This window comes from Cryptomeria japonica, chromosome 7 (assembly GCF_030272615.1).
Source record: "Cryptomeria japonica chromosome 7, Sugi_1.0, whole genome shotgun sequence".
Taxonomy (NCBI): Eukaryota; Viridiplantae; Streptophyta; class Pinopsida; order Cupressales; family Cupressaceae; genus Cryptomeria; species Cryptomeria japonica.
Window position 1 is genome coordinate 159797920 of NC_081411.1, and position 12236 is coordinate 159810155.

The following is a 12236-nucleotide window of genomic DNA, read 5'->3' on the forward strand; positions in this document are numbered from 1 at the left end:
TGTAAATAAAATGTTCCTATACGATGATCTAGAATAAGAAATCTTCATGACATAGCTTGAGCACAATATGATAAAAGATAAGGAGTCATTAGTTTCATAGTGAAGAAATATCTATATTGTCTAAAAAATTCTCTTAGAATGTGGTATACAAAATTGATTAATACATTTTGATGATGGGATTTTTAATGTCCAAACCAAATCATTCTACATATTAAGATGAGGGTTGAAGTTGGGGTTTAAAGTTGAGATTTTGGTTTTAAAAATACAAAGATTATACTACAAGAAATTCTTCATTGTAATGCACTTATTTTTATTAAATTCTATTACACAACTTCAAATTAATTTGGTTGCACAATATTATTCTAAAACTTTGAAATACTTAACTTTGGAGAGAGATTGGAGGATGCTTTTCAAATAGATACATTTTAAAAATTATGAATCCAAAACTCAACATACACACACATATACACATGCATATCTTCAAAACTAAAAGGCTCGTATGTGAATAGACTCATTCTTTACATATTGATTGAGATTAATAAAAACATAGATAGCCTTGTCTATAGTAATCGATAATGAGAATTGTGTGACGCGTATTATGAGAAAATGTCTAAGTGCCTTTTTGGCCCCCCATTAAGCCAACACAATTTGTCTTCCTCCATTTTGACAAGCCTTAACTAATAAATGTTTAATGATACACATGAAATGAGATTGAAATACCATAGTAACAAGACCAACAATTGTCGTGTTTAATATAAAAGAGAAATACACATAAAAAGGAACCATTTTCCTCTACATAATGACCATGTTGTACTAGTCAAGTCTCTTTATTTCTTCTTTTGCATGCCCTCAAGGTGTTGAAGCACACTTAGGCAAGCTCTCCACATTTCACGTGTCATGGCAGAGGAGAGGGTCCATGTCCTCTAACATGCCCCACCAATTATATAATAATAATTATTGTTCTTACTCTTTAACTTTATTCTTTTTCAGTTGTTGTCAATACTTGTGTTCTATTGCAGTCTCTTCATCAATATTTTCTTTAATGTTACCTATTTTAACTTTACCCTCCATAGACCAAGAGTCACAACAATTGTGGAAGACTAAGAGTCACAACTTTGAATTCCATATTAGATGTCCCTTTGGGATTTGAACTTTGATCTCCATAATAAGAACTCAATGCTTTAAGCAATAGAACACAACCCCTTGAACATTCTATGTGACATTTGATAACAGTAAACAAAACTCAACTCCATATAACCATTTGATGAGAGAAACAACCACCTTTAAAAGTGAATGAAAAAAAATCAAATCCTTTGATAATAAAATAAAAACAATCGCCTATTAATGATTTAATTTCAATTAGATCAACCTATAATTTATTTTTAACTCCTCTAAGCTTCTCCATTCACCCAAAACTACTTCTAGGTTTACAGGCATTCTATATATAAATTAGAATCCGCATACTATTGCACTTGAAGGTATCGTTGCGCTTAATCATGTGATTTTTATGTTTACTACTTTCAATTCGAATCTTCTAATACTGAACGTTGCTTCCGGCCCTTCAACCAGAGTCGACAACTTTCACATCCGTTTTTCAACACTTATTTTCAGTACTTCCGGCCACTTCGGTGGTAAAGTCACCAGTAATCCTCGTTTTTAACATAGGTTTTTGAAAGTATCTGTATTCGTTATCACTAAACCTAAACAAACTACCGTGTTTTGCAATTTTTAAGCTTTCTCAAAATTAAGGCCGTTGTTTGTATTGGTTATTTTAAGGTTGGTGTATTTGCAGCCGAGAAGCAAAAGGAAGGACAGCTGAGCAAACCCAATAACAATGCCAGAGGAAGCTGATGTGGGTATTCTGTACTATACTAGCAACCTTCCTGGATTCCGAGGAGTGCTTAAACAGAGGTCTGTTAAAAATCTGTACCTAATTATATTGAATATAAATGTCTCTATGCATGCTTGTGAATATAAATTTTACATTTAAGTACCAAGGTAGTGTCCAGAAGACTGCATTGTATTCCTTTATACTTCCACGTCATAAAAAAGATATCAGAGATTTGATTCCAGTATAAGATGCTTTGGTCAGAGTGGTGACTACTCTACTTCTTTGAGTGAGATGCATACCAGCAGCCTTTTATAATTTTGAGCTTGATATCGTGGGTTTTAAAAAGGAATGGTATTTTAAAGGTCTACAATACCTTACACATTGTGCAGCTAACTGTGCTTATATTTTTGAGCTTGGGATTGTGGGCTAAAACAGAAAATATACCTTTAAGGTTTAAGATACCTTACACACTTTGTACCTCACTGTGCTTATATGACATGGTAGCTTACAACATACAAGACTATTTAGCTCACCTGATCGTGCTTAGACTATGCATTGCCAATACCCTGCCCCCTCAGGATCTGAATCTCTTCCTCACTCACTCAAGCAAAAGGTCCTATGTGGGTCTTACACTGTGTTGTGCGTTGCACACGCCCCCTGTCGCCGACAGGGTCCCCCTTTCCATGGTTTGAGTTTTTTGATCGTCATCCCGAGAATCGAATCAGAGTTTCTCGTGTCTCCTCGAGCGAGTTCGTGATCAGTCCGTAAGCTGATCAACGTTGGAGTAATGAACCAATGAGCCCTTTTGACTGATCTGGCTTTCGGGCGTAAATACCGAGAGTTTGTTCCAAAATTTCAAAACTTAACGCAATACAAGCATCTTTTCGGACTTCAGGTCCGAACTTGGCGAAAGTCAAGATCAACAAAGTTAAGTTTTAAAACGTTGTGCACTCCCCCCTTTTTGGATGTAAGCATCCGAAGGTGAAAATTCAAAAAAATTTGAAAGCATAAGGTGGCAATCGCATTCCGGACCCTAGGTCCGAAATTTCCAAAAAATTAAAGTTTCAAAACATAACACTACCCAACAACGTTTTCGGACCTTAGGTCCGAATTTTAGTGAAGGTTAAGTTTAAAACACAGTGCAATAGTATACTTCGGACCCCCGTGTCCGAATAACACAAGCTGTTAAGTTCTAAAAAAAACATATCAAACAGCGTCTTCGGACCCTAGGCTCCGAAAAGAGACAAAGTTAAAGTTTTTTTTAGCAACGTCAAAAAACCACGTTTCGGACCCCCGCGTCCGAATATCGACCAAAGGCGAAGTTGAAGTTTTAAAAAGAAAAAAAAAAAAACGCACATCACCGCATTTCGGACCCTAAGCTCCGAAAAAGGCAAAGAGAAGTTTTAAAACATTGTGCGAACACCGCATTTCGGACCTTAAGCTCCGAACTTCAACAAAGTGAAGTTTTAAAAGTTAAAGCATTGTGCGAACATCGCATTTCGGACCTTAAGCTCCGAACTTCAACAAAGTGAAGTTTTAAAAGTTAAAGCATTGTGCGAACATCGCATTTCGGACCCTAAGCTCCGAAAAAGGGAAAGTGAAGTTTTAAAAGTTTTAAAACATTGTGCGAACACCGCATTTCGGACCCTAAGCTCCGAAAAAGGCAAAGAGAAGTTTTAAAACATTGTGCGAACACCGCATTTCGGACCTTAAGCTCCGAACTTCAACAAAGTGAAGTTTTAAAAGTTTTAAAACATTGTGCGAACACCGCATTTCGGACCCTAAGCTCCGAAAAAGGCAAAGAGAAGTTAAAGCATTGTGCGAACATCGCATTTCGGACCCTAAGCTCCGAAAAAGGGAAAGTGAAGTTTTAAAAGTTAAAGCATTGTGCGAACATCGCATTTCGGACCCTAAGCTCCGAAAGGGCAAAGTGAAAGTTTAAAAACGAAACAGGGCGCGATTATCGTTTTCGGACCCTAAGCCTCGAGCGCCGGCGAAAGTCGAGGAAATTAACACTGTGCGATCGCATTTCGGACTTTAGGTCCGAACCAAAACGAGGGCAAAGCCGAGTTTAAAATCCAACGCATCTCCTCTTCGGGCTAAAGATCCGAACTTTGGCACGCGAAGGCACAGTTTGTAACACAAGGCCAGGGCAAGCAGAAAACGCAGAAAACGAAGTCCTAAAAGAAAGCGAAGTTTTAGCGTAGAAGGCACAGTTTTGACAGCGCAAACCACACCCCTTACCCCAGGTCCGAAGTCCGCGAAGGCTAAATCAAGAAGCCTCCAATTTGTCAAAATTCAAAGAATGCGATTCAAAATTTGAAAGAACTCTTAAATCCGAAAACAAGGAGGTAAGACACCGCATCATCCTCCCATCAACCATTTAAAATTCAGGTTGCTAGGCACAGAACCATGTGAAATTGATAAATCCTCTTTCATCCTCCAAACCGCGAAAATTTAAACAGGAAGGATAACCGTTGGGATTCAAATTTTGCAGGATCATCCGCTCGCCCCGCGCAACAAGGTCGGGCAATCACCTATCATTCGCTCCAATCAGGTAAGTACGCCTTATCGCGTACGGTCATTTAAAATGTATGAATCAAATAAGCAAATACGCAAAATTTGAAATGCTTAGAGTCTGCATCTCCGTTATGCGAACATCCAAAATTTAGGACTTATTCCCGGAGTTTGGCCGAAAACTGCATCTCTTTTCAAAATTCTCATGTTTTGCCTTTGTTAAAATTAATCCAAAAAATTCGAGAGTAAGAATGCTTAGTCATAAATCTTCAGGAATATGATGCTGTAGAAGTTAATCAGATTGTTAGCCCAGAGTGATATTTAAACTAATCTCGGTCTGTTGAAACACTTCTGTTATTATCTAACCCGCATCGTCATTCTCGTGTCACCTTGTAATCCGTGTCTGGCTGTGCAGGATAAATGCCTAAATCAGCGGCAGAATCATCAAAAACACCCGTTGCAGCAGAAACCTCACGAGCATCCAAATCAGACATCCCACGGAAAGTTGAAAGAATGAAGTATCAGTATCAGAGGGGAGGGTTAAGAGAGTCAAAGGTCCAGAGTATCTGGGACAACATTGGTGACACCGACCTTGGCCACATTGATATTCAGGATTTCAGGGATCGGGTCTTCTCACCCAATGCATATGGCAGGCCTAGGCAAATGCTGGAAAGTGGCATCGCCCAAGCAGCAGGTTTTCCTCCAGCAATCCAGAACTATGAATTAGTAGTGGAAGCTGCTCGACATTACGAGCCAAAGTCCAGATTAGTGCTTCTGGAAGATATCACTATTGCCGACTTCTCCCCTGAGGCTATCGGCGATGCATTTGATATCCCCTTTCCAAATAATCCCATAGCTACAACAATGGACGAGGCACAGGGGGCGTATGATATGAACCCAGCTCGATGCAGGGCACTAATTAACGAAGAATGGTTCAAAGAAAAAAGGCCTTCAAGCACCAGGATTGTGAAAAAGACCCCCAGAAGTGACTTTCATAATGAACATGGCGATATGGTCACCTTACTTAGCCGAGTCATGGGACTCCCTAAGTCCAACTACTTTGAAGAATGGATGTTCTATTTTACAGAACAGGTCTTTGCCGGAAAGTCTAAGTTTGACTGGGCTCAGATCATAAGTGATAACATCCACGCTCAGCTGATTGAGCTTGAGACAAAGAAGTATTTCACCATGACCTCCTATTTGGTCTATATGTTCGCAAAGAACCAGCCACTGCCAGGATTAATAATGAAAGGTGAGATCGGGAATGGGCCTGGTCAGGTAAAGGTTTATGATTGCTACCCGCAGCTGCACTACCAGGATATAGCTCAAAGGGAAAAGAGCAGCCCGGCTTACGCGGTTGGACAGTACGAACGTGTCAACGACGCCTTCACAATGCGCCTAATCAGGCTAATGCAGGGAGGGTTACACATAAGGCTCTCGGAGCAAGCTACCATTTTAGTGCAGAGGTATGGGGCCTGGTTTATTCAGTTCCCAAGATTCTCCTACATCCGAATTGCTGGCTTCGAAGGTGCCCCCCTTCGACTTCCGCGGTACCCAACCGATAAAGTAGTCCTCATGGAAGTGGCAAGGCAATCACGCCCTGCCGGCATATTATTACGAGAAAGCAAGCAAGCTGGATTCGCATTTCCAATGATCATAGGCAACCATGATGTCCAATTGAGAACTCCCACCCTAGCAGAAGAGTCCCTTGCAGAGCTAGCCTCTTATGGCCTACAGGAACATTTCCCAAGAAAATGTTTTGATCATGACAATTTGGCAAAGAGAGCTTACGGTAGGCGCTACAGAGCAAAGGAGTCAATTGAAGATTACTGGAAAAATTGCTCCGATGACTACGAAGTCAGGCGACGGGAATATTCTAGATTGAGTGTGCAGCAAATGCGACTCTTTGAGTACCGTCGGGTCCCGGATCAGCTCACAGACTCGGGGAATTGTCTCCAAGTCCGGGAATTCGAAGCAGTGAGGCATCTCTTGCCAGGCGTTGATTGGTCTCAAGACCCAATCACGGATTTCGAAGCAGTCATGGCAGCCCCGACAAGATACACAGATCAATGGTTACAACACCAGATCGAGAGGCTAGTCCATGAAGGGGTCCAGTTTACTTACCATCTGATGGGCAATTTCGACTCTCAGTCTTCCGAAGATGAAAGGACATCAGCTGAAAAACCAGAGAAAAGGAAGAAAACTAAGGCTTGCAGAGGGACTCGGACGTCCAAGAGAACAAGGAGGGAGAAGATTCCCATAAGAAGGCCAGAGACCACTTCATCTTCAGACCCCAGTTCGCCCGATGGTGCCATAGATTTGGATTGCATACCTGCTCCGCCTTCCCAGAGCGACATAGAGGCATTCCAAGCCAATGATCCTCCTGCTCCAGATATGCCGGACACCGAGCAAAAGGGCCCCAATCCGACTAAGCCGGGTGACCAGATAGAGGAAGGAGAAATCCCATCCACCCAGGGGATCGAAGTGCATGAACCTACCCAGCAGAGCCGCCATGAATTACTACTCCTCCATGCAGCCAAGGACGACTCAACTGTCGAAGGGGAACAAAGAACAGACGAGATCCATGAGCTCGAGGGAACCAAGGAGCCACCATCACAGGAAGATATCAGACAATTATTCAGTGAGATAGGGGAGAACTCAGATGCAAACAAAGAGCTTCCTCCTTCTTCCACCCCTCCGATGGCGGGACAGCTGTTAATTTGTGATCAGCCAGTTGAAAGTATGGGAGCACAAGGTGCTAACTTAACCCTATCCTCAACCCAGACGGTGCCTCAAGAGTGGCTGATCGCCAGAGCTCAGCGTAGAGCCGCCACCAAGGCGCCCATCGATCTTGAAGACATCTTCTCACGAATGGATCAAACAAAAGCAAAAGGGAAGAAGAAACCGAGAACATACTCTAAGATAACCAAGGATGGGCAAAGGAACCGCACTCTTCATATTGCTACCCCGCCCGTAAACAAGCTAGCAGATCAAATAACCCTGGCAGATTATAGCATTACGACTGTCCCCATCGGACGAGCTACAAAAGAGCAAGAAAAGGAGGAATTTAAGGACTCGGTGCAAAACATACTCAGACAGCTCGAGGAAATCACGGCTGAAAAGGACATGTATCGAGCCCGTGCTGAACAAGCTGAGGGATACATCGATAAGCTCCTACGGCCACTACACAACCCCTCTGAATCCCATATTCCCCCAATGGCATTGGCGCAGAGGACCACAACTGAATTTGAAGGAATCCGGGATACCGCAAAGGCCGTTAAGGAATGGGTGCAAGACATCAAGAAAAAGGGAGAACGGATCCTCAAAGAAGTAAAGGAAATGGCTCTCCATCGAGAGCTCACTCTCGTCAGGTTGTTGGAAGTAAAGAGAGAATCCCTTCACATGCATGAAGTAGCGGCCTCTACCCTTCCCCTCCTAAGAGCTCTTTTCTGGACACATACACAAATTCCCACACTGCCTGACATCTTGAGTCCCCATAGCATCAGTGTTCTCAAGGAATGGTATTGGACCGTCACCATGAAGAACGATGCCCAGGAAATTATTGACAAAGAAAATGACCTGTCCGACAGTGTAATCCGGCCGGATTGGGAGGGAAGATTGGGAGCAGATAAGGCTTCTTATTCCATTGAAGACTTAAGTTTTGCTGGTCAGTTCCATTCAGACATATTATGCTTCGAGCGTAATCGCTCCAGCTGGAAGGACGGTTTAAGGCACGTGGACCAGTATCTCGAAGGCATGCAATACAAAATTCGCCACCCTCCCATGCCCCCTTTTAATCCCCTCTTCCAATTATGCATCGAGTTTCAGGAATATGTCCGCGAGGAACGAGCAGCAGGTCGTGATTTATGGCGAGAATACCTGCATGGCGAAGACCAGTTTCTGCAAAAGGAATGTGAAACCAGAATAGAGAAAGCAGTTTCTCAAAAATGCTTTTTTCCCTCCAAGTCTTAAAAAGTGCACTTTTGTCCCAAAAGGGTGACAGTTGACTTTTGGTCAACATATTGTAAAGTTTTTTGTGCACCTCCCCTTTTTGGATTATTTCAAAGTTGTAATTATCCTTTGGTAGTTATTGCTCCTTTTGAGTAGTTGTAGATATTTATCTCCCTATTTATGAGTGTGGGTCCCTCTTTTTGTAAGGATGAATCTGGGCCACTTGTTTAGATTAGATCTTGGCCATTCATCCATTTTTGGAAACCTATTTAAGGGGACTGGTTTTCCCTCATTTAAGAGGAAGTTCTTGAATTGTTGCGAAAGCTCTGAAGAAATTTTGCAGGAATTAATACAATGGATTGAAATTACCTTCAAATTTCCTTGTGAGTGCATGGTCTCCTTCTTCATTTAAATTAGAAAGCTTTTAATTATGTCTGTTCATTTTACACAGCAGTTCTTACCAAGCATCTGATAGAATCTCCACAGTCCATACCATTAGAGGATAGCTGATTGCTTTTCTTTCCTTTCTGCATGGTTAATCTGGGCTATTTTATGATTCAGTTCGATTATCAAAAGTACACATATCATGAATATAGAAGTTCTAATATTGTATTTGGTAATATGAAAATCTGGTTTCTCCTTTGAAGATTGCACTAAGTTTATGCAAACATTGTGTCTGAATGACTGATGATGCTTAACCTGGTTTCCTGGAGGTGTCTGTCTGCTTGGGTAAATCTGTTGTCCTAGTTAATATTTACTGTTCTCTCTCTCTACCCTTCCTTTCTTTTCCCCCAATTTTATCCCTTTTTTTTAGAAATCCAGTCTTGCTAAATCAGCTTCAAATAAATCAACATCACCTGAAAGAAAACCAAAAGAGGTCCTTGGGAATTCGCATATGAAATTACTAATCAAACGTAAGCCCCCTTGTGTTTCTAGCATAAACACATAAAGCCACTGAGAGATCCCGCAGTCAAGACCTGACAAAAGAAACCTTGAGGTAGTCTCCTTTGATCAAACTTAGAAAACAGCATTAGAGACTTCCTTATCTCAAGAGAGAGTAGGATAATCAGTCGGCTATTCTATTCTGCGTTGGCCGTATGGAGTTTGCAGCAATGCGATTTCAGACACGTCAACACACTGGCATGCCCAAACATTAACCAACTCTTATCATAACGTATTTGTTCAAATCTTGGCCGCAGAGACCTTTTTAGAGTAGTCTATACACACTGGTTACCAGATGCTGACAATCCTGGAAACATGGTGAGTACATCTAATCACAGGAGGAGTCATCTCATGCCCAGGAATAATAAAATCCCACCATTATTATTTCTAATTTTTCCTTTACAGACGCTACTCCATGTTTTTCATACACGGAGTTGGTATGCCCATTTAGGGCTCAGGCTGAGACTCGGTCAATGTTTTTTAAGCAAAACGTGGCAAATTAAATTCATCAAAAGTCAATCAAGATGCTATAAACGTGCTGTTCTTTTGCATTTTTTGCAGAAAAGAAGTTTAGATGTTAATATAGGGGAAAAAATCAGCAGCTTATCGCATATTATGGTTTTAGAAAAAATACCTATTCTTTTAGGTGATCCATAAACTAGGATGGATATGCCATTCTATAGCTTCACAAATTACAGACAAAATAGAATTGAAGTAATGTGACATTTTAAAACGAACAAGTGAGCATGAGGGAATAAGAACTAGCAATAAATGATTGGAAGACACAAGGATTACCTTGGAGAAACTTGATTTCCAGGGAAAAGCTATAGCAAGTGTGAGGTCTAATGGCCTTCTCATCCATTATCTCCAAATGATTGCAATATTAGGCCTCTTGGTTATACAACAAGAAAGAACATGCAGTGTCATGCTCCTAAGATCAGTCGTTAACTCTCACACTTCCCTCTTTGTTTTGCTACAGCCTAGTTATGGTCAGGATTTCTCACTCAAGGACCGATTTCTTCAATTTTTTATCACCTATACATCTCTTGGGATGCTTTGGATAGCTTATTTTCAAAGTTACCCCGAGTTTCCAGGACGGGGACGGCAGGGGACGGCGGGACGCGTTTCCGGGACAGCAAATTTGACGGCAAAGGGGACGGCAAAGGGGACGGCTATATAAAATATAGGAAAAATTTAAAATATATAGGAAAATTTCAAAATTCTAAATGTTCATATGAAAACATGGATAAAGCATGCATACATACATTATATTCATATGAAAACAATAAAACATGGATATAGCATGTGTATGATACTATGAAAAGTTGAAAACATTTTAGAATGTAAATTCTGAACATACAACATTGTTAATACTCAATAAACAATATGCAATTATGCATTCATAAATCAGAATTTCAATTCATTCACATTGTCAATATGCATATCAATAGACTCAGAGGTTAAATTTTTCCTACTTCTATCGATGCAGTTTCCCCCCATATTTTTCAACGGGGGTTTGGGGGCAGCGCCCCCAAGGTGGGGTCAAGGGGCAGCGCCCCTTGTGCGCTCCCTGTCGCGATACAGGGCGGGGTCGAGGGGCAGCGCCCCGTGAGGCCAAAATAACTTATTCTTTAATAAAGGCGTTGGGTGTTATTTTTCTATTGACTCGCCGAGTTTGGAGATTTTCTAATCTCTGTGTCAAAATGCCCAAAGGCTACACTGCTGCCATATAGTTTCATTGTCAAAATTATGAATTAAATTAATGTTATCTTTTAATTTTTTTTTAATTTTTAATAACAATTTGAATTAATAAGGGGCCTCTATTAGAAAATTAAAATTTAAATAAAAAATAAAAAATACAACTTTTTAAATTTTTTTAATATTTTTTAAGGGCCTTAGAATGGGGGACGTCTGGCCGTCCCCGGGACGGATTGGGGACGTCCCAGCCGTCCCCAGCCATCCCCGGGACGTACGGACGTCCCCCAGAGCTAGGGCAGGCGTCCCCCCGTTTCGGGGATGTCCCCTCAAAAAACAGGGCAATTTGGGGACGGGGGGAAATGTCCCCTGGCCGTCCCCAAGTCCCCTCGTGGCTTGAACAAAATTTGGAAACATCCAAAGAAAGGGACAACTGAAGAATTTGGAACACTGGCTTTTTTTTTTGTCATGGGATGAAATCACACTTTCATCAGACTGACAGTTGTGAAACTGCTGTTAAGAAATCACATCAGTGGTTGCGAAATTGCTTCCATGAAACCCCATTATGGTGAAACTACCACTACAAAACCTCTCCTTCAATTCTCTTTTTGTTCCCCATCTTTTGTAAGTTGTAACTTTTGCATATGAATTCAAAATGAAGTGTCTTTTTATGAATGTGCATACCTTTTTGGATAAGAATTTGAATATGTAACAATATTCAACTTTGGGCGCTACTAAAGTTCTTTTTGACATTCTTTATCATAGAGTCAGTGCGAAGATCTCACGTTTCAATCCAGTTATAGATCATTAGGTGTTTTATCATTGGATGGTGGGGTCTCTAATTTTGTATTTTGCATTGTGTGATCATCATTCATGCTCTCCCAGTCATAACAACAAAAGTTTGTCTTTCCAATTGTTCCAACCCTGGCTGTCCTGATATGGTAACATAGCATGCCAAGAAAGTCCCCATACTTTTATTGCAAAGACCACAGATAATCTTATTAGTAATTACAATTTCTGAGCTGTGACGATTCCAATGGCACAGTTCTGAATTGATTTGCTATGCTTAAATGGTGCTATTGTTAGTTTTTCTTCAATTGTATGCTAAACTTTTTCTATTCGTTCTTGTTCCCCATCTATCAATGTGTTTGGGAGAACCAGATATCTTCGCTCAGAAAGTCATCTCTTCATTTGGCCATTAGTGTTGGCCGTATTATGCATTCTAATCATATCTCAGGGACAGTATAGCCTGTTTGCAATTTTCCCACAAAGATCATTTGTTGTATTTGAGATGACATTC

General features: G+C 40.9%; 1 protein-coding gene across 1 annotated transcript in view; it reads left to right on the plus strand.

The window, feature by feature from the left end:
• The first annotated feature begins 1493 nt into the window (after positions 1 to 1493).
• Positions 1494 to 12236, plus strand: part of LOC131856345 (multisubstrate pseudouridine synthase 7-like) — a 144631-nt gene continuing 133888 nt past the window's right edge. Inside the window, exons 1-2 of the mRNA XM_059208040.1 lie at positions 1494 to 1631; positions 1777 to 1911. Of these exons, the coding sequence (XP_059064023.1) occupies positions 1835 to 1911 (77 nt within the window). The 5' untranslated portion in view covers positions 1494 to 1631; positions 1777 to 1834. The remainder of the gene's footprint in view (positions 1632 to 1776; positions 1912 to 12236) is intronic.